General features: G+C 38.1%; 1 protein-coding gene across 1 annotated transcript in view; it reads left to right on the top strand.

Annotated features, from left to right (window-relative positions):
- Positions 1–3,573: 3,573 nt before the first annotated feature.
- LOC107190583 (class A basic helix-loop-helix protein 15-like) overlaps positions 3,574–24,523 on the top strand; it is a 36,996-nt gene continuing 16,046 nt past the window's right edge. Inside the window, exons 1-3 of the mRNA XM_015579412.1 lie at positions 3,574–3,744; positions 18,107–18,239; positions 18,826–19,014. Of these exons, the coding sequence (XP_015434898.1) occupies positions 18,111–18,239; positions 18,826–19,014 (318 nt within the window). The 5' untranslated portion in view covers positions 3,574–3,744; positions 18,107–18,110. The remainder of the gene's footprint in view (positions 3,745–18,106; positions 18,240–18,825; positions 19,015–24,523) is intronic.

The following is a 24,523-nucleotide window of genomic DNA, read 5'->3' as shown; positions in this document are numbered from 1 at the left end:
GATTTGTGAATGTTGCTTTATCGGCTGGCTTCGGGTGGCTTGAGCTCAAGGTCTTCACCGACATTCTCCTAATACACAGAACGATTGCTCGGCAATAGTGTACTACCACAGTGTCGTATCGCTTGTTCCCACCACAAGATTCTGTCACCGTGTGCGTGTCTGTCGCGCGAGCGAGTGACTCCGGCACCGTTCTCGGAGTGTTAATTTCAATTTTGTATTATACGCCAGGCCTCGGTGAGGGGAGATGTTATCTGATACCCTATAAGCCTCCGGAGATCGAGCCTCGGGCTACAGTGTAACACACAGAATGAATCACGCATTTAACTTTTACTCTTTTCAATGGACGTTTTCAAAAATGTTATGAATAAATTTTGGAGATACTACTGATGAAAATAAGTCCAAACACGACATAAATCAGAGTATTTTTGAGAACATGCAATTTGTAACTGATTTCTTAACATACGTTTGAAAACAGTGGGTATCATGATCACGTGGTATCACTCGGTGTGCCCCCCTAATAACGCCACTGACTACAAGACAATATCCTTTTGAATTACTTCCAGATGCTTCAGAATAATCTTCAGTTTGTGCCTATGTCCGTACATGAGGCGTTGTCGATTCTTCTAGCTTCATTCCGGCACTTGTTTTTTGTTTCCAGGACAATTAGCATTACTCGCAATGTCAAAAGAAATAACATCTGTCATCTTCTCGGAATTGCAATTACCACCCACAAGGAAACAGAAATACACAAGAATTTGAATATACGCGAACAAAAAAAAAGCACAAGAATAATAATTACCACAGAACACGAAAATTAAACACTGAAATCTATTGAAATTGATTAAACATGTAAAGTAATTTAATCAAATGATTTAAACCAAAAGTACGTATATTTGTAATTTAAACTCGCACATGCAGTATTTCGAATAAGAATGACCCGCACGTAACTTCCGCGATTACTACAATGTGGGCAAGTTTAATGTTGTCCAGCTATTCGTACTGGCCGTTTGAGTTACCACTTTAGCTGTGAGGTAAGGGGATCTTTTTAGGTGTTACGGTACTGACAGTTACCGAACGAGCTTGTGAATCAACTCAAAAACGCATTCCTCAAAGAGAACAAACGCGTCAGACGTATGTATTTTATACATATTTCGAGACGGATCCTCGAACATAATTTCGTCATTCTTGATTTTCGTCTTACATTATTTTAGCACGTAGAATCCACCCCGTCAACATATCCCATATATTTCTTAACACCCCGTACAGTGTCAGTGAAATTAATTTGAAAAATTTTGTCGAATCGGTATAAAAAAGAACACGTGTTTCATGTCACGTGCAATTAATTGATAAAATGTGTATTTAATCACGAAAAGTTCAAACAGAGCATGTTATCGTCAGAGCGCACAACAGAACGCGCAAGTATGGAACAGCGATGGTGAAAGTAGGATACATGAAAATCTTGATTGCAGTGGTAATCTCAATGTTACCATCCGCGGTAATATTCAGCCAAGCTAGGCGATTCAAGGTGAAAAGAACGTTTCTTCTCTTTGGATTCGGCTGGGCACACCGATGTGGCAGCAGGTGGAAGATACGCTTCTGATTCGGAGCCGACGAAGGTGGAAGTGACGGAATGCATCGTGGGGAACAGGTTGGACAAGTCGGGAGCTCGCGCGACACGGCCACACGGCACAACGTGGCTCGGTTTGGCTCAGTTCAGCGCGGTCTATCACCCACTGGTAGGGAGCGATCCGTTTCGTGGCACGTGGTGGGGATAAGCTTGGCACCGACAAGTGATCGTTTACAGTTATAGTCAGTCCGGATCGGGCGCTCGGTCAGTCGAGACCACTCGTGTCAAATGTATCTCCAACCGATCCCGATTTGTCGAGCCGGTGTTAACGTGACGTCGACCGTTCCATTCGGCCGTATCGTGCCGGGAATTTTAGTGAAGTGTTTCTTCAACATCCCCGACATACTTCCTTCTTAGTTCGTTATCTCTGCTTCCTAAGTACCCACTTACACCGTTTCCCTCAGTCGTTTTTTCACCCGTTGTTTAAAACGCCAATACAGCCAAATGCTGCGAAATCTCGTGGAACTTGACGAAATCCAATCAAGCACAATTAACGGTATACATGCTGGTGGAAAGCAGTCGCAAGATCGCGCAGATGAAACGACAGTATTGGGAATGTGGACGTCGAAAGGCGTTCGCGGGTTCATTGTGGATGATTAATTGGATACGAACGCGTATACCCAAGGTGGATTCTACATTTGTTGAATTGTACTCCGTCTAATCGTTTCCCGTAGGTAACGGTCGCGACTTTCGTTGCTCCGAAAATACACTCGGAGAAGTATTCCTTGATCCCTTAAGTTCTTTAAGAAATAATTTTCAAAACTCTCGTGTCAGGAATGCGAAAATTCGAATATACACATTGAAATATGTAAAATATCTTTCGGCCGATGAATAGAACATTAATGTTGATCTCTTTCACTGTAGAATTTATTTTGACTTTTCAGTCGAAAGCCCGAGGAAAGTATCGGTCGGCCTCGCGTAAGAACGCGCCTAGACGAATACGGTCATTCGTACGCGGATATGACCTCGTAACACTCGGTGAGAATTCCGAGACGATCGCGGTGGAAATTGGAAATGGAAAAGAGATAATACGCCTTGCGCTACATGTTTTGGTCGTGTGCTTGAATTTTTGTTTTTCTTCCTCGGCCGGTTCTCGCGAATCAGCTTCGCCGAGTCGACTTGTTGGCTTCCACGTTGGCGACGGGAATTCCCCAATACTGAATTGCATCTGCCTTCAGACTCCGGGATTCACTGTGAAAATCATTTTAATGCCTTCATTCGTGAATCTGAATCAGCAATTCCTATTCGTAGATATTTCCGACAGTTTCGATAAGCCTTCGATCGGGATTACATGAATTTTCATTCGTTCAAGACTCGGTTGCATAAAAATGCCTTCCGTGATCGTTACTGCCGAAAACATACAAGTAGAAAAAAAATAAAGTCTCCCATTCACTCGGCTCGTATACGCATTCCTGAACGTTCACGATCGCGGAAGCAATGTATATACGCATACGTAGATCAGAATACCATGCACGCAGCAGGTCGCTCACTTGTATGATAAAAAAAAATAACAGATTCTGTCGTTTCTATCTCGCGCGATAACCAGAATAATGCAGAAACTATACCTACTCATAGCATCAAAGACAACGATACAACGAACTTTCTCCCCATCAACCACAAATAATTTCCACGTGTTGTACAGTTAGTACTTTCCACTCAGGCATCAAAGATCATTTCATCGGATCCCTGACATCTAACAGAGAATTGGACGGACAGAAGTACGACGAAACACAAATTATCAATCGTATCTCTGTCTGAAAGGAACAATCGAAAACCTTGTTCAGGAACACTAGTGGGAAGAAGCCGAAGTGTCGATCGCGAGGGAAAGTGTCCTGCATTAAAATAGTGGGGAAGCCTGGACATCGGAATTGTTGTGAAAGATAAAAAAAAAATTCAAAAAAACAGTGCCAAGTAGAAAGTGTTCAATGATTTAGAGTGGAGAAAGGAGTATAATAAGGATCATAAGAAAAAACGGCCTTCACTCGATTAGGATCTACATATCTGATTCCACGAGGGGTCATTAGTCTCGGTTGCGTTCGTGTAATAAATTCATTTCTCCGATGGACACGTGTCGAAAGTAATCGCACGTACGTCGCCCGGGACTGCCGATTTCTAAGGTAAACACAACACCTGTTCTGCCTTCGTTTTTGTTCGACCTTCTTCATGCCCACGCGTCTTTGGCCAGACAGAAATACCATGCGTGCGTGCATTCACCTATGTTTGCAAAGCAATGCAAATTTTTACATTCGCCGTCGTGGCAGTATAAGTATGAACGCCACGAGCTCGCATTACACTTTTCGTTTTTTTTTTTTTCATACAAATGACGAACGGGATCGTGATACGACATTGCATCTACGGACTGACAGAGACTAAAGTGCTATTAGACTGTCCCATAATATCATTTGGACAGTTTGCTATAAAAATAACATTTGATCATCGATATTGACAGTTTTTCGTCTATTAAGTATTAGATGATACATACACGTAATATCACGTCGTTTGACACGTTTTCGCGTAATACAAATTCTTGACACGTCAACACTTGGAAAGTAACCAGTAGACACTTCCAAATATTAACATAAACATTTATGCATTTATTCAGGGCGACGATATTAGGTTATTTATTTGGCAAGTTCTTGTGTATATTACCATTACTTATATAATTTTCGATTTCATTATTTTGGTATCCGCAGTTACGGATACTTGCTCGTCAGACTGTTCGAAACTTAATTGCGGATATTACACAATCACAGTGACAATGAAACATGAAGATCCAATTATAATTTAGTTAAAATAATGTAATTTTATCTACAGTGTAATCTTAGTACATTTAGTGTGTACTTCCTTATCCTTGTTCTCTTTTGTCTTTGATCGAATATTCGAAACCTTAACTATTCTTGGACTAATAGGTCTCTTTAAAGTTCCCTTAATGGATACATTTGTATATTGCATTTCAGTTGCTTTTTGTGAATTAAGTGTCTAGAAAGTCGGAGAAATATAGCGTCAATAAATATCCTAAAAGTTCTTTTGTTTGTTTCGATCACTAATTATTTCCTCTTATGGTTCATCAAATGCATAATTGGGTCATTTCACGCTAAGCGGATCATTTTTATACACGACATCTGGGATTTTTCTCAAATTGAAATACGTTACATTCCACGTGGGAATAGGATGGGGAGATCTGATTTTGAAATTGTTTAAAAGATACAAACTTTCAAAGTTGATAATTTGCACAGATTCTTACGAAAACTACATTCTCAAAAGAACTCTTGTCCCTTCAACTATTAAAGATATGAACTTGATGTTTCTGTCATTTTAATCATGATGAATTGTTATTTTTAATTAATATTTTTCTGTATACGTGTAGTTACAAAAATATTATTATTTTGTAAATTGGACTCCAGGGTCATATTTACAATTTCTTTTTTAATATGTCCGTATTCTGTGATCTTTTGTTTTTAAAATTTATTTTTGTAATTCTGAACTGTAGAATTCTGGTCTTAGCAGGTCCACCAGTGCGGCGTGACGCACAGTGGAACAAACTGCTCATTTTTGTATCCAAAACCGTTGTTGAATTCCGAGTCGGAGAGTCGAGTGCAACACTTTTAAAAAGTCTTGAAGAGGTTTATTCAATTACACGTAACAGAGTGTCCAGAGTCTAATTGTAAACTAAACGTTTCGCAGTTCTCAAGTCTATGTCTGAATTAGGTCTAACCTTTTACGAAATTTAATAGGGTTTTATATACTATTGCTCTGTGGTAGGGAGAAGATGCTTGTGGATCTTAGTACAGGATGAGTAAGTAAGAGTTCAGATTTTCGGCAAAATAAGGGTGACTAAGTTATTTAGGATAGAGCAATGCGCTCGCAGATATAGAGAGAATCACAGTCAGTAGGTCTTTAGGTTGATCATTCAACACTTTCCTCCATTAAAATTGAAGACGATGGCAAAAAAAGAGTTTTCAATAACGCGGATGCGATATATTGCACGGGTATTGCGATTAATTCATTAACCTATAGTATTTAGTTAGGATTACTTCAGTAATTTACAATAATTGAAAATACAGTAATACCAATCCAGTTAATTTGAACTTAATATCTATAATAAACTATCCAACCTTATTTTCACATTAACCTACAATGTACGTTCTCAAAACTACATTGATAGGTTTTCTTTCTTTACAATAATTTCAGATGTATGTAACATATAATAATATAATAGTAGTATATACAAAACCGATCATAAAATTGTAATTAAAATCTAAGGTACCGTCACACATGATTATCTGCAAGCAACAAAGTAACAATAGAAACAAACAAAGAAGTACAGATATCAACCATTTACTCACCTCCAAATCACACACTTCTTCCAAACACTAGGAAATAAATTCTTAGCAGCAGATGACTATAATGCTAAGCATAAGCACTGGAGCTCAAAAGGAATAACACCCAGGGGCAGAACATTGCTACATGTCATAGAAAAATTAACACTATCACCGCTTACCACTGGTGAACACACCTACTGGCGAAAAGCAGTCGAGAAAATACCAGATCTAACAGACTTTGCCATAATTAAAGAACTAAACAGAATGCACTTCAGAATAACATCAATAGTTCCGATACCAACACTAAAAAAAAGGAGACAGCTCTTGGGCAAAAACATTCTTGGAACAAGCTACGGTGTTTACAGAATATCTCTACCACACTCTACTGAAATGGAACTACACAACAAACGACACTACAGTGGATGTGGGACAAAACAATATTCTTCGTAGTACTACAAAAAAAAATAAAACTCATTTAAAAAATTAAAACTAATAAAACTCCAGGCTTTGACCTAATTAGCAGCAAAATAATTAAATAACTTCCTGAATAGGCAATATGCATGGTTGCAATAATATTCAACACCATACTCAGACTGCAATACGAACCAAGTACATGGAAATTGACCAAAGTAATAATGCTGCCAAAGCCAAACAAAAATATTCACAAATCTTCCTCATGCAGACCAATCTTACTTTTGAAACTGATATTGAAACAGCATTCAACTAGGTTTGGCACAGCGGTTGACTAAAAACAGTAAAATAACACTTCCCGGATAAAATCTACCTTCTGTTGAAATCTTATGTAAGCAGTAGAACTTTTTACGTAAAAGTGAAGAATTTGTACTCAGGCATTCATATAATAAATGCTGGAGTACCACAAGGAAGTGTATTTGGTCCAATACTATACACCAAATACCTCAATACGCACATTTGCAGATGACACAACGATAACAGCAACATATGAAGATCTACAAGAAGTAGTTAAAACTCTACAAAACCACATTAGACTGCTAGAAAAATCGCTCACAGAGCAAAGAATAATGGTTAATTACAACAAATGTAATCACATAACATTCACCCTTCACAGAGGTGAAATCCCGAAAATCACACCAATGAGATACCGAAAACAAAAGTGGTCAAATACTTGGGACTCCACTTGGACACAAAATTAACCTGGACTCATCACATACACAAAAAAATACAACAAATTAAAATTAAAAGAAGAGACATGTGTTGATTAACAAACCGTCAATCGAAATTGAGCATGGGAAAACAAATTGCTGATTTATAAAGTAATAATAAAATCCATATAGACATACGGCATCCAGTTATGGGGCACGGCAGTAAAAAGCCATATCACCAGAATGGAAGCAAATGGAAGGCCGCTCAATCAATTATTCTACAAACTATAGTCAACGGACCATAAGGAACGAAGAAGTAAGCAAAGATTTACAAATCCCTACTGTAGAGGAAGAAATTCAACAGATACCCGACAGATATAAAATAAAAACATGAAACCATCCAAACCCGTTGGCCAACTGTCTATACACTACCGATATAATCAGAAGACTGAAGAAAAAACATCCACTGGATCTAACCACACAAGTACAGTTTTAACAATGGCTGCGTTCAGCGGACTAAAGCGGACTCAACCGTTGAGACAACCGTAGTGAATTCATCACTGATTAGTCCTTTAATTTTCCTGAACGACATTTGGGGTAGTGTGATACATTTGTAGCAGCTTGTGGCGCTAAATTTAAACAGTTGTTACAACATGCGTGAACAATATTATCTTCTCATAAAATAATAATAAAGTATAAAAAAATGAATGCAGCTTTGCTATAATTGATCTGGACAATGCGTTGGATGTGAATGAAATTAAAAGATTAATGGACGATTTAGGGCAACCTATAAATAATTTAACAACAACAAAGCACAGGATTAGATAAAATGAAAACTATGCTAAAAGTATAATTTCGTTATACACTGATAATTTATTTAAAGAACGTTTTCGGATGTCACGTATAAGTTTTGAAATATAAATTTTTTAATTCAGTGATAGCTTCAAAGTGCATATAAAAATAAAATACATAACTTAGAAGTAGTATTGGATATTACATTATAAAAAAAGATTAAATAAAGAACAGAACTTTGTGAATGATAGATACTAATAAACAAATGTGGAAAATATGGTATCTAGTTTTGTATGTAAAATGCCGTTATGGCTTGTGCCTCGTATATGCGTTACATTGTTTACGTTTGTCGGTTCACTGGGTTCCGCCATATTGAATCACAACACATTGAGCAAAGGTAGCATAGTTTATTTCCGCTACAAAATATGGCGACCGATCACTAAACATGTTGAGAAGTTAGCAAGTGAACGGTACTGTTCAGCGTAAAATCTAGTGAAATCACTCAACGGTTGCGCAACGGTTGAGTCCGCTGAATGCAGCCAGTGCAACTCCAAAAAGATTAGCACCTACATATTACCCTTACTACCATCCAAATCACCGAATGTCCACAGGACAAATTGCGAGAAATAAAGATAGGGGTTATTAAAAAAAAAGTTTCAGATATTAATTAAGCATTCTTTGACTCGTTTAAGCATATACAATAATTTGTCTTTTTACGAATTTTGAAGGTTAGTATTGTTATAATGAGATTTGATTGACGTGGAATGACTCTGTGGAAATGACTGCTGATTACAGTTTAATAAAGGGATTATTAACTTCACACATTCACTTTTGGTTTTGACCGTTTATTATATCCTTCTGAACTACTTTCTCTCTCACACACACGCACTCATTCGCACTTACACCTGTTGCCAACCTAAGAAGAGTAATCTCTCTACACATGAAGTATTGCCACTCTCAACAGTTACAGTACTTCATGGTTTTCTTCAATTTAGTTTTAAAATTGTTACATGTAGAACACGTTCCCCGTGTCGGACTGAATTTTTGTAATTTTCCGTTCAGGCTGCGTGAGCCGCATGCGTTCCACATTACCATGCTTAATGTTACCTGTTGCCCTGAACTGAAAGTTCCGCGTGGAACGTATGCGACCCACGTGGCACGGAATGTGATAATGATAACCGCTAGTTTTTGTTTTTTAAATCCGTATAACATTCCAGTTCTACAAGCTGACTGATTATCTGGTTCAATTGTACGTAAATTCGCGTATACATGCTTTCGTTGAGGATAATTACTATAATTTTGCAACTCTAATGGGAGTAATAAATTAAGCTTATTGAAGATATGTAAAAAATATATATACACATATATACCTACTGTATGTACATGTATAAGCAACAAACATATGCGACATACCTATTTTAAGTTACTTATTTCAAGGATTCATTCAACAAATCAATTTACATTGAATACACATTTTTTTACGAATATTTGTATTGAGGGAAATATTTCCCTTGTATACATTTTTAAGCCGTGCAAGATAGCAAAGTGGTACGTCGACAAGAAGTGTGATTTATTTAATCATTGATAATAATTTCAAAAAATCTTTCATATTATCAATAATTGTACATACAACGTCGCTACTTATAAAGCACAACTTTCAATTTCACGTACCTTCAAATAAGAATACTTATACAGTGACAAGCCTATTCGTCGTGTATCACATGATAATGAAACTGTTCAAAAATATGTTCGTGATATAAAAAGTTATTGCACCAAGAGCAACAAATAAATGCAGAAGCGCCGCAAGGCTTAGTAAAAGGCTCAAAGAATATGGCAGTTTTAACGTATAGAAACGTAACTGTTGTAAAATTGGAAACGATGACGGATGTCGTATTTCCACGTGTAGTGCACTAGGGTTCCACTAGGGGAAAAAGTGGCGAAGGGAAAGGGCCTCCCACTACTTCAGCGATGGGCAAAGTTGGCTCCCGGAAGCTAAAACTTGTCCCCACCATCGTCCACCGTTACCATGGAGTGACAGAGACAAGAGTCTGTGCTTCTTTGTTTTTACAAAGGCACACGGTGCGAAAGAAAGGTTGGAAGGGGAAATAGGCGCGAGAGGTGCCTATTTCCCCAGCGCTGATTTAACCTATACCTATTTTACAAAATGGATTGTTAAAGTACATAAGAATTAGTACAATTTTTGAGGTGACAGTTATAGGAACACTGGGATTGTACAACTATTCTTTTTAAATGCAAGCAATGTTAAATAATACTATGTTTCAAACTGAGACAATTTTTAGGTTAAACGACATGTAAAATGATTATATGAAGGTACGCTACAATCTTAAGGTGACAGTAATTGGGACATTTACCCAACATGTTCCCCTACGTTAAAATCTTTAAATGTCCTAGGAAGGTTCTATTTGCAAAATGGAACATGTTCCCCTACGTTAAGATCTTTAAATGTCCTAGGAAGGTCCTATTTGCAAAATGGAATGTCCTGAGGACGTCATGTGTTAACATTCTCAGAACAGTTTTCCGAATGTGTAAAACTAACATTCTCTGTATTTCTTGGGAACGTTTAAATAAGTGTTTTTACAAACGCCTATGGTAATGTATTAAACGGCGTATAAGAAACAATTCCCAAATGTTTAAAAGGGCGGTTAGATTTCATTCTGTGCAAGGTGATGGAAGTTAGGGTAGATTGGTGGGTGAAGATAAGAGTGAGTTGGTACTCACCTTTCGGAGACAAAGTATCGGTTGCCCCAACGTCCAACTCCATAGCTTATTATTATCTAGGTAGGGATGGGACGATCCTAATGACTCTCCACCCCCCGGCACGAGTACTTCCGTACCTTCATGCAGCCCGGGCCTAAAAAAGTTAGATCTGGTTCGAAAGTTGAGGCAACAAGCATAACAAGCATCCCCGGGTAAAGCCGACCCTAGCCTCACGGGCTTTGAGAAAGCGAGTCGTCTGATGAACATGCCTTCGGCCTCGGAAGGGGATACCGACATCCCTCTCTCCCGGGTGAAACGTACTTAACTAACTAACTAACTAATTAGGTTAGGTTGGCTTGTGTTTAATAAATAAAAGATTAATTTTCCTGTGGTTTCCGCACTTACAGGGAAGGTTTCCCAAACCGCAGGTCCCGATTTTCATGAAACTTTGTGGGATTGTAGAGGACATCGAGTTATGCAAGGAACCATTTTTTTATCGGCCTACTCTCGCATTAAAGGGGTGAAGTTATATCCCTGCAGAATGTTTCGTTTTTCCAATATACAGAGTACTCTCGATTGTCGTCTCTAACTCGGGTCCGCGAGGGGGCGATAATTGTGGACTACGCGAAACGCTTCTGACTCCCGTGAATACGTTTTTTGCTCGAAGCTCGAGCCTCGGCAACTCGCCTTTGTAGTATTCCGAACGTAGAAAAGGACAAGCCAATGAAAAACAGAGAGAAAGCTCCTTTTTCCACTCGACTCGGCTGCGTGGCCCGCCTGCGACGCTCTCGCCGACCAATGATTACATTATAGCCGACCACATAGTCCGATTGTGTGTGTGCCGTTTCGTCCAATAATAAAAATACGTGTGACTGAAGGTGATTCAGCTACATTTTATTCGTCGGCAGCTCTCTGGGCAGTCGCTGACGATTGAACGCTTTGACTAATCGTCTTCCATTCCCCCTCTCCGCACGTCGAGTCCATCGAGCGCATACATTGTTGCCCGGCGCGCGAGACAACGCTAATGCAACGATGAAACATTTTTATTTTTGATTCGTTGTTAATGAAACTTTTACTAGTATATTAGTGAGATTTTTCCGATTAAAATGATACCAAATATGACAATTTGGATCATATTTACTCATGTAGAAACTGTTAAACGTTCATATTAGTTCATTATCGATTCTGATAAATCAGAAGTAAATATGACCCAAATTGCGTCGTGTTTGGTATCATTTTAATCAGAAAAATCTCACCAATTTGTTTATAAAAGTTTCATTAATAAAGAAGAAAAAATAAAAAAGTTTTATCGATGCATTAGTATTGTTTAACCGACACCCGGGAATGTAACCTTTTTGTGGGCTCCCAACGTTCAGTCGTCGGCCGTGAACGGGAAGCCGTCACGGCGCGCTGCGGCAATAAAGTATGCGGTTGCCGAGTTCCACTGCCTCCCCCTCCCCACAGTGGTGGGGATGACGCCTGGACAATAATCGCATATCAACGAAGAGTCAATAATCGCGAGGACTCTGTATCTTGTTAAGTGTAAGAGGTAGGATGGCACCTTTAATAGGCGAGTGTCATGGTTTTTTTATGTACAATAGTATGGCGTTAACAAATTGTCAAAAACATAATTTGTTTATAACAATTAAATTTTGTATAACTTTATTTGACGAAAAGTGACGAGCTTATATATATTTATGAAATTGCCTCCTACAATTTCGCAGATTTTTATTATATACCGGGTGAGTTTCGTAATATGACGATTTCAAATAATTCATAAGTTATTTGTTGTACGAAAAAAATTTTCAAACAAATGTTGCATAGTTTCCAGGAGGACATACAATGCTGTGATTTGTTTTTTGTTACTTTGCTTTTTTATAGAGATATGAGAGTTATCTTCAGTTTTTTAAATGGAATGCCTAATATTTTATCTCAAATTCGGATAAAATACCAAATTCTACGTAAAAAAATATTACACCAAATAGGGTTTAAAATTAATGATTTGTAAAATCATTTGCAGAACAAGTTTTTGTGTTCGAAGTGTTGTCCAGTACAATCAATGCATTTGCGTAATCGGATTATGAGTGAACGAAGAACTTTTTCTAGTGTTTTTACAGTTATTGCGGCACATGCACTAATAATACGTTCTCGCATATCTTCGGCTGTCGTTCGTGGCTCGCGATAAACTTCATTTTTTAATGTTCCCCAAAGGCAATAATCGAACGGCGTTAAATCTGGCGAGCGAGCTAGCTAAGCAATGTTACTGCCACGTTCGATCCCACGATTAGGAAACGTCCTTTTTACTATTTGCTGCAATTGTCGAGCATAATGTGCTCGACAGCCGTCCTGTTGATACCACATTATTTGACGTATTAGACACGATACATTTTCTAATAGGTCTGGTAGTGTTTTGGACAAAAATGTGAAATACGTTTGACCCGTTAATGATCGTTCAATGAAGTACGGTCCAATGATTCGGTGACCAATTATGCCGTACCAAACATTCACTTTCCAACGGTGTTGGTGGTCAATTTCACGAATTTAATGTGGATTCTCTGTTGCCCAATAATGCATATTGTTTGTATTAATATCTCCGCAATTTGTGATCGTGGATTCGACAGTCCATAAAACAGTCTGTACACCCACGAGCAAACTCTGTTTCCACTAGAGGAAAAAGTAACGTAAGGAAAGGGCCCCCTATCACTTGTTATTGGGAATTATTAAAATTTATGCCAAATTAATATTTGATTTAACATTTATTTCAGTAGTTGAAATAAATTTATCAAGTAGTGCAGCGCTGGGCAGCATAGAGGCATCTCGCGCGCTTGTTTCCCCTTCCAACCTTTCTTTCACACCGTGTACCTTCGTAGAAACAAAGAAGTACAAACTCTTGCCTCTGTCACTCCATGGTAACGGTGTACGATGGTGGGGACAAGTTTTAGCTCCCGAGAGCCAACTTTGTCCATCGCTGGTTAAATAGTAAAATTGCATCCCCTTCTTTACTACGATTTCGCCATCACCTCCTACTTACGTAGTCGCGTTTTTAACCCTCAAATTGCACTTTTATTCTTTAACATTAATTTTTAAATACCAGGTATACACAAGTACATGTATTTCTTTGTTTTTATGTAAATCAAAGTCCCAATAATTTAATAACGAATTTTTTTTTGTACATAGTTTTTATACGTTACGTTGTTAGTAAGTGAAACAAATGAAGTGACAGTATTAAGAACACTGGCAGTAATTGGGACATTTACCCTGGGTCTTTTCGGAACATCCTCCGAATGTACCGAACGTTCGAAACATATGTACATCCTCTGGATGTCCATATTACGTCTTTGTGCTATTTGGGTACATACTCATAATTAATTTACTCTTCAGTTAATCGATATCACATTGGTGAGTCAAGCAGTGTTATACTTTAATTGCAATCGTCGTAGTGTTATAATAAAATATAAAACTGTGATTCCTCTATCTGTGCTGCAGATTACGCGGTGTACGATAAGTCGCTCAGTCGAAGGTTATCATTTAGCTAGTAATTACGAGTGCTGTTCAATCATTCATTAACCGTCTCGCAAAACGTTGTGCGAATTGGTGTGTTGTTTCTTGGTAAAATTTCGAGAATCAAATTAGGAAGGTTTCTTTTGACGTCACGTTTTCGAATTAAATAAAAAGGGACCCAATGTTAGGGACCCTATTTAAAACTTCGTTTTTATATATATGTTTACTGAAACTTTCATTTAGAACAATATAATTGAATAAAAGTCAAACAAATGTCTTTTGAAAGCTTTACCAAAATAATAACATACGTGGAGCGTTTTTGATAAAGTGGCTTCAATTAAAAATAAGGAGTTTCCTGATACGAAAGTTTGGTTTTCAAATATTATTTTTGCGTTTTTTTTCGAAGCAAGGGTAACAATATACTTTTCCCCAGATAGCACATGACGCCTTAAAGACGCCTATTTTACGACTATTTTAAGTCTAAGGCGTCTTTAATCCGTCTTCAAGGCGTCATGTGCTATTTGGATATCGTTGACAAGTTAATTTTTTTTTAGGATCTAGATGTTTTCAGTTGCAAGTTTGGGTACTATTGGAGGAACGTTTGATAGATTCATCCGTTGTTTAGGTATTAACGTAGATCTTATTTGCATTTTATTATACTTCATTGATATTGCTTTGTATTTAGAGGTTAGACAGGTTATAGTTTCTTTGTTGTCTAAATACATACCGATTCGATCGTTTGAATTTCTGGATATGTGTCTTATTGCTTCAGGGCCTATTATGTTTCCAATTGCACAAGCATAGTTTTTAACGCTGATACCGTTTGCTGCTTGAAGAATTATGGCTTGTTACTTGATTGGAAAGGATTCAAGTTACATGACACACGTGTAGGTCTTCTTTATTTCTGTGGTGTGATTACTAACTAGGTTTCCTTCTGTAAGATTAGTGAACGAGAGATCTCTGTGTTCATAATGTCTTGCTTGACTGAATGGTACTTCGTTTTAAACAGCCATATTATTGTACACTCCGCTAAAAAATTAAGGGATCACCTCTACGAATTCGATAAATGGGGCCAAGTTCAAATGGTCGTAATTCCGGTAAAAATGATCGAATAGATATCACTAAAAATCCTTTGAAATCGTGGTATCCCTACTTTTAGACGCTTTTTCAAGTTTTTAGCTGCGTTGCTTTTAGGCAAAGTTCTAGCAATATGAAAAGAACTCGGAAATTTTTTCAAAATCTTGTTCTGCTATGCAATGTTACGTGGGAGAAATAAAATTTTTTAGACAAATTACGTTGATATTAATCGAACTCGATTATCTTCCTGTGTAAAATAAACGTTCGATGATTGTTCTGCGATTTATTTTGGCTGAGTTATTCAAGTTTGAACTAAAAATCGTTTTTTGACTTTAATTGAAAAAAAGCAATAAAAAAGCCTGTCACTCCTGCTAAACATAAACTTTTTGCTTTTACGATTTTAGTAACATTTCGATGTTCTAGATTCTAGATCCTTCCGAAAATAGGCTTCAAAATTGCACGATTTGAATGTTTTCTTTAACTCGCTGTATCTCGGCAAGAGATGACCACAACATCATAATCTTAAGGTCATTTTAAGGCGGAGCGTTTGCCGATTCGACTAAACTGCAGACGCACCCGCTAAGAATTTATTACCTATGGCCACTATGTTTACAGTGAAAACAGCCGAAGACTAGTTACGCCAACCTAAATAGGGATGAGTCGATACAAGTAAATAAATATATAAAGTATAGTATTGTATTTTATTTTCTTTCAAGGTGTAAGCAACTTTTGTGTTGGGTATCAAGGTTAGGAAAATATAATTCAAAAGAAGTAGGTAACGATACTTTTGTTTCGATACCGAGTAAGTATCGATATCCTCATACAATACTAGCATTGAGTAATAATATCGATACCTTGGCGGTATCGATTCAACCCTGCCAACCGACGAGTTACCTCCACGCGGTATGGCTTGTGTAATGAAATTACCTAATCAAAATAATTATGAAAATCAAATAGGTAATTTTAAATATAGTGGCCATAGGTGAAAAATTAGCTCTGCAGGTTCGTCTGCAGCTTAATCAGATCAGCAGACACTCCGCTTCATAATTCAAATGAATTATGATGTTGCGGTGATCCGTTGCCGAGATACAACAAGTTAAAGAGAAACTTGAATTTATGCAATTTTGAAGTCTGTTTTCGAAAAGACCTGGTATATCGAAATGTAAATTATAACGAAAAAAAACAGAAGACACATCTGCAAGTGGAAATACTGACCTTTCTATTGCTTTCCTGTTGAACGTCCTTCGGTGATCCCTTCTATTTTTAGAAGCAATTGAAGTAAAAAAGATGATGTTTGCTTCAAAGTTGAAGAACTCGACCAAAAAGAATCGCATAACAATCAACGAACGCTTATTTCACACAGGAAGATAAACGTTTTCGTCTAGAATAAATGTAATTTGTCTGAAAAATTGTATTCGTCCCATGTAACGTTGCAAAGTAGATCAAAATTTTGAGAAACTTTCCATGCGCTCTTTATATCGCTATAATATTGCGCAAAAGCAACGCAGCTAAAATCTTGAAAGAATATTTGAAACTAAAGATTCTACACTCCCAAACGATTTTTCAGTGATATCGATATGTCCATTTGTACCGGAGTTATGACCATTTGAGCATACATATTATTTCCTTTTATTTGTATAAGAGCGGCTGACGTGTATGTACTATCACTAACACCAACACCAATACCACAAAATTGCTCCAGCATCTACACTACTCCTATTACAATATAAAGGGTGTTAGTAGAAACGTGGGTTAGTTTCACAGGGTGGATTCTACATGCAAAACTAAAACGAAAATTAAGAATGACAAAAGTGTGTTCGAAGTTTCGTTTCCGAGGTAATAATTATTGTTGAAAATACAGGCCAAGTGGCGTAAAATATAGGTGTCTGATACGGCGGATAATTGTATTTAAAAGGTGCACTTTTTAATTGTTTCACGAGTTTGTTTCATTCATAAGTTTAACTAGGTTATCGATCGATTCCATGTATCAGCTAGGAGTAGACTATTCAAGTAGTATGTATAACTCATCACGTCAGACGTCTCTTCAGTGACGTAACTAGATAGGCCTGTCTCCCCTACCACGTCCAGAAATTATTGAAATATTTAAAAAAAAACATTCGTCAGTTGGTAAAATCTTATGTTATAAAAAATAAATACTTGGGCCGAAATGCAATACGCAACGCAACTAAGTACGAAAAATACAATACTATCGGTATTACGTTAAAGTATTAAGTAAAATTGCATGAGTATTAAGCTGTGTAATTTTTACATTCTACTTAACTAATAATCCTGCAACATCAATTGAAGGGCCGGATGCAATTAAGGGTACTAGCGCTCGAGAATATGAAAAATATTTTTGCAGAAAAAGAAAACAGTAAATTGTAGCTTATATATGATGAATTTTAATTATAGGTATTTGCGCATTATATACTCTTGATTTTAATCAATCTCAAATTTCTTTTATTTTTAAGAGTTACATTTATATCTTTCTGTTCTTAATTTTAGTGTTAAATAAATTTGTAAATAATTCTTGTAAAATGTGTAACTTCATTTTGTGCAATTCACACACGTGGTAGAAATTTTGTGCAGAAAAATTTTGCAGATGCCTGATGAGGAGTGTTATTGGCAGAAGTTAGGGTACCCGCCTCCCCCCCAGAAAAAATTCTAGTTACGCCAATGCGTATCTTGCGCGTATTTTGCCTTTTCTTTCAACAGTTGATAGTTTGCAAACGAAATTTCGAATGCAATTTCGTCATTCTTGATTTTTGCCTTACTTTAGTGTGTAGAATCCGCTGGGAGAAGCTGTTCCCCGTTTTGCTTAACAACCTGTATATTGGCACACGAGGGCGACACTGAACTCTGTTGCCGAAACGCGACTTTACTTATATTTCGTTGTAACGAAACATTTGACGAAGATTAATGATTAATAACATAACGTATTTCTTTAGGATAATGCGAAGTCTGGCGAGGTTATCAAGTAGCGATCAAGACTGCGATCAGGAGATGTATATCGACCTGGACGACGCTTCCGTTGACTCGCTTACCGGAAAACGAAGGCGGCACCGTGTGGTTGGGACAGAGGTAAGTTTTCTTCTATTTCAAGCGTAATTAATTCTGACGTGTCGAATAAAATACTCCAAAACAAAAATTATATTACGTGGTGTAACTATTTAGAATATGGGCGGCAACCCTGATAACCTTGACCTTGACATATGTTGTCAAGGTCACCTTCATCAGTGACCTTTAGAAGGTTTTAGCCGTCGCCCGTTTCTTATTAAAAAGTTATAAACAAAAAAAGTGTAGAAAATGCAGCAGTTATTTTGACTATGGAAGGGCTACAATGATCTTGACCTTTTTATATAGGGTGAATTTATATAGTGTATTTTTCATATTTCTACTGGAACTTTGATAAAGATCAATAGTAGGGTAGATCGAGGCGAATCGAATCATTTTCTGTTTGATAGTAAAAAATTAATTGATGGGTTATTGGATTGGGTTTGGGGGACAAGGATGCCGCAATATGAACAATCGAAATGTTCGTCTCCACGAGAATATAAAAAATATGGACTGAATTCTTATTTTGATCCGATTAGGCTCGGTCTACCTTACAATTGAATGGAATATATGAACATCTAATTCAATACTCGTTTTTGCCATTAATCAACAGGTGGGTGAGGAGAGTGATAGTAGTGGCAGTGACAGAAATCCGAAACAAGCGAAGAGGAGAAATCGTGGAGGACCACCGACGACGAGGAGGCGAAAAAGTGGAATTTCCGCGCGAGAAAAGAATCTGAGGAGGCTTGAGAGCAACGAGAGAGAAAGAATGAGAATGCATTCCCTGAACGACGCTTTTGAGGTAATTTTCCGACGCCCTACCAAATTACTAAAATACATAATGTTTCTAAGACTGGAAATATTTGCGGAACTAAACGAGCTTTTTGTGACCTATAGTATAAATAGTATTTAAAAGTATCGAATTTACTTTCGAATGTCTATCTACGTGATAACTATAATCAGGGCCGTTCCTGGCGGGAGTGCAAAAGGTGCCACCGCAACTGGACGGCCAAACCAAGGGGCGGCCGCAGATCGTTTATTATACATATGTGAAATTTTGGCTGGTAAGAATAATGATCAAACCTTTTTTTATGATTGTGAAAATTTTAGACAAACAGAATTCAATGAAATTAGTGTTATAAGTAATCTTTGTAACACTACTCGTATACAAAAACGAACTACCTTTATGAATAGTCCAAGATAGTATATGATATTTAGTCATATTTGTTGGATTAAATTCGTGTAGGTAATTAATGGTTGCTATTTATCAGCCATAACATCATTATTACAAATATTATACGTTATTTTTGTGCTTATATGTGGAATAAAATATTCACATTGAATAAAAGCATTTATTTTTTAATAATCTTTGTTTCATTTTATGAAAATACAAATTAGAAAATATTGCTTTTGAATGATAAGTATTAAAAGCTATGTACATATATATATATATATATATAGATATAAAAGTAAACACTGCATATCAAATTCTTAATTAAATAATATTAAGTAAATAATGGCGGCGATACTGTTTTTGCACCCGGGCGGCCAACAACCCAGGAACGGCCCTGATTATAATAATACGTTTACAGTGATCTTATCTTCAATTTAATATGTTATTAATGCGCACAGTAACAAGCTATTTAATCGTCTGCATCGAAGCATAAGAACTAGGATCATAACTTTATTTATTTAGAAATCTTGATTATAATACGTATCATACGGAAGTATTAGGTTATCCTATAAGTTTGTACCGACCACATGCCCAAAATTAGATCAATATCCACAACGCACCTTTAAATTTAGTAAAAAAAGCATAATCGTCATTTCGTTCCACAACTTTTTCCCATTTTTTTCTTTCTTCAAACTTCTTTGTTTTTTCATTAAAATATTGTTCAATACTATTTCTTGGTTGACGTTTTCAAATTTTCTACCAACTGAACGGTGTTGCAGTGCCCAAAATAGATAATAATCCGATGGGTTATTGTCCAAAGAATAAGGTGAGTCTACTAACATTTCACAAAGAAAATTGATGTAATTCTTGTGATCATTTTTGGACACATAAGATTATGATAAAAAATGATATTGTTTCTATTCAATAGCCGTGGACGTGCAAAACACTATGAATTGTAATGTAAACCCGTCACAGCACGAACTTAATTTTTTTTTCTTCATAGAACTTGTGTTTGAAACATTGATCCAAATCCTGGTATAAAACTCGGCACGAACTTATGTGGTGACTTAATGCAAACTCAAAAAGCGTCACACCAACTGCAAAATTCCTTATAAATTACATGGAAAACCATTTCAATAGGATTGCATTATGAAGATACGTCAACGTAACATTGATGTCTCTGTAGCATAGTAAAATGGAATAATTAAATTTGTATTAACTATAAAATATGTATTGATAATTAAAATTTGTATGACGCCTTTAAAAGGAAGGAAATACCCGAAAACAAGTTGCACAAATCATAGGATACAGTCAAAGTACAGTTAGTGACTTAGAAAGGAAGTACAGGGTGAGTCTCGTAACGTGACGCCTGTACGAATGACGGTATCATCGTTGTACATCTTCATTCAGGGAGAGCTAGGTCACCTAATCGTAACCCCCTAGTCACAGTTTACCTGCCTATGTCCCAAATACTTGAGGATCATCCCCTTCTCTGTTTCCCACTGTCAAGTTACTACCTCCCGTCCCACAGGATTGGGAGGGAACTATAATGCTCCGGATAGATGTAGATAGGGGCGACATGTTAGCCGGCCTCTAGTAGAGTCGCGGCCGGGTTCGCACTATATACATCCCTGGGTTTGGGTGTGAATTTAGTCTTACTCATAGACATATACAGAGTGCGGCAATAACTATGTCCATTTTGAATATTGCCGTTATTTGTAATAATATGAAAAAATGTTATATACAAAACTTACACAGTATAGAGGGGGGCATATTGTGACACAAACATTTTCTGCGTGGGTGAAGGCATAGAGGAGATTTCAAGATCATTTCTATTTTTTTTAATGGAATGCTATGTTTTTTTTATCGCGATGTGATAGTCGATGTCGAGACGACTTTAGCGAGCTATCATCGAAGGTTACGCAAGGTCAAATGTGGTAGTAAAATAAACTTTCTTACATTACAGGAGATGCTCGAAGTGGTAACCGTTTGCGTCAATACAAAGTTGCAATCTTCGTATCGCTGCATCACGTGCATGTTTTATCGTTTCTGAACTTATTCTATGTAGGCGGATCAAAAACATGGTGTTTCGTTTCGGGAATCGTCTACCAAGGGTGGGGCTGACGGTAGACGACCCCTACCCCAGACGCCTGGGTTGCTCCTCGCCGGAGCCCCTTAAATAGCCAAAGACTCTAATTACCGCTTGCGAGAAAACTCACCACCTAGCGGCCGCTACCAAAAACCCAGGCGACTGGGAGAAACATCTCCACAGACCGCCTGTCACATCCGATCCCCTACATCCAGCACATGCTGTATTATTTCATAGACCTTCACTTTTACAGAAACGAATGGTCTTGTTTATGTTGCGGCAATACATCGCGTATAGCTAGAAATGTAAACATCTCATCAGTTCGTAACATTAACGTGAATCAGTAGTCAGTCTCGGTCGATTGCTGAGTCAAGTACCTGCGTGATCATCAAAATGAAGTTTTCTTTCGAAGAGTAAGTGGATATGATCCTCATTTATGGAGAGGTGCGACAAAATTCGATAAGAGCTCAATCCTTGTATGCTGAACGATATCCAAACCGTACACATCCTTCGCACCGAACATTTCAAAGATTGTACAAAAAATAAATAAGTTCAGAATAAAATCAGTAGTAAATAATAATAGAATAAGTTCAGAAACGATAAAACATGCACGTGATGCAGCGATACGAAGATTGCAACTTTGCACTGACGCAAACGGTCACCATTTCGAGCATCTCCTGTAATGTAAGAAAGTTTATTTTACTACCATATTTTACCTTGCGTGCCCTTCAATGATAGCTCGCTGAAATCGTCTCAACACAAAAAATAGAGATGACCTTGAAATCTCCTCTATGCCTTCACCCACGCAGACAATGTTTGTGTCACAATATGCCCCCCTTTATACCGTGTAAGTTTTGTATATAACATTTTTTCATATTATTACAAATAACGGCAATATTCAAAGTGGACATAGTTATTGCCCCACCCTGTATAATAGACTGCGTGGTCTTATGGTAGGGATGAAGTCGGCACTAGAAAGAAAGGACAGTAACTTTCCTCTCTTTCTGATGGTGCTGTTGGTGGGGGATTCTCCTACGGCTGTAGTGGAGACATTGCATGAGTGCAGCATTCCTTCTCTTCATCGCCCTCCAGTCGTTTTTTCTCCTCCTTCTGCGATGTGGGAGTGAGAGAGGAGTTACTACAGCGCTACTTCTATCCTTCGGTCTCGCTTCATCCCTACAATAAGACTGCGCAGTCTATTATATCTATGGTCTTACTACAGACAAGTGTGTGTGTACGATAGAAAGATAAACGATATAGTAGACCGCGTCCCCCCAACTTGTTTAGTTACTGCCCCATCCCCCACCTGTCTTACATACCGCCCTCCGTACCCCCAGCCTTTAGAAATGTTAGCAAGGAACGCGACGTGAAGTGTGATGCCCCACCGGACGTCACCGAAATTCCCTCTGAACTGACGAATATCAGATTCATCAGAGAACACCATCCGCTTTCTGGGTATATAGTTTCGGTTCGTGCCTATCCCTAGGGTTGCCCTCTATCGACGAAGTACGCCGGTACGTTGTAGCGTCTGCTAGGCGGTCCGAGATCCTTCGTTGACCATGCATCATTCCCACATCTCAGTCTTAATGGCACGTCCTTTACGGGAGCAGTTTGATGCGGTGCCAGCTTTGTCCCGGATGTCGTCTTTGCAACGACTTTCCGGATCCTTTATGTCCTCCTGAGTTGTCATGCAGCTGGTCCGGGTCTGACCAGAGATGGTCACTTTACACTCCGGGGTTCGACCTATTGGCCACAGCTGTCCCATAGTGGTGCTTCGGCGTTTCCTCCCTTCGAGCTAACTGGGACGTACCTTGTCTAACCCGTGACAGTGATTGGCCTGTGGGGCCCGCCCGGGTAGGTGGTTCCGTGTTCCTTGGTTGTTGTGCTGTTGATCGGCTTGCCTGACCCGGAATAGCCGCTCTGTGGATCCGTCCGGGTAGGTGGTTCTGTGCTCCTTGGTCGACTGGATGGATGGTCTCATTTGTCCTGTCTTTTCGGATTTACCGGATCCCAAGGTCAACGTACTAGTACCTTGGTAGGGCTGGACGTTGCCCCCTGATGCTGTTACGGATTATGTGGTTCGATTTACCTCCCCGGGAGCGATAGGCCAAAAGGCCCATTTACCTACCCGGGTTCCAAAGCCGCCCTCGCTCTCTCCTTTAAGCTGCGGGAATGGATAGTCTTCGTACCACGAATGTATAGGCAACTAGCTCGGCGCGGCTTAATAAGATGTAACGACGAGGAACTAATGCCTCCTTTTTTCTCACTCGGTGACCTTTTCTACGACCGTAATGTAGACACCAGTAATCCCATTTCGTTGACTACTATACCTATGAGTTAATTAATATCGTCTATAGTACAAAGGATATCCGGTTTTCCAATACAAATTTTGGAGGTCCATTGATTTTTTGACAGATATTATTCACTTATATGTAAAAATAAAAAATAAAAGTATACTACTAGTATTTGAAAATATATATAGGTTCTTTGTCACTGTTACACTGCTGTATTAACGATGGTAAAATAAAATATTTCATTCAAATTTACATAATAATATTGTATATACGTGTTAATTCAACGTGATTACTTTTTCGTACGCGAAAGAAAAACTAATAGGTCCGGCAGAACTCGAATCCACGACCCCTTTCTAAAGGCGCGTATCCATTTGTTACTTCTCCTCGTATCGTATCACCGTTGCGTATCATCGTTGCGTACGTATCCGTATAAAAACGGAGGGTCAACCTGTCACTAGAGTATCAGTTATACCAGATTTATACGAGACAATTGGAACGTCTGAAACCGGCGCCTTTAAGCCGTCGTTAAGTCGTCTGTGTGCTATCTTGGTGGCCGCCCTCATGTGAGGCAACGATAGAATACGATGCCCAGTTATTTTACTTGATCGGACCATGGGATTTGCGCTTCTTCGACATCGAAGAGTTCTTGAGCCCAATCTACGCAGCGAAAATAGCGCAGCAAGTGTTTTAGAGGGACAGACAGAGAGGTTCCACTGCTGAAAAATGGAGACAACCGCGTTCAGGTATTCCTGCT

Source organism: Dufourea novaeangliae, unplaced genomic scaffold (genome assembly GCF_001272555.1).
Source record: "Dufourea novaeangliae isolate 0120121106 unplaced genomic scaffold, ASM127255v1 scaffold11, whole genome shotgun sequence".
In the NCBI taxonomy this organism is placed as follows: Eukaryota; Metazoa; Arthropoda; class Insecta; order Hymenoptera; family Halictidae; genus Dufourea; species Dufourea novaeangliae.
Note: the sequence above shows the minus strand (reverse complement) of the source record. Positions and strands in the feature narration are given on the sequence as shown.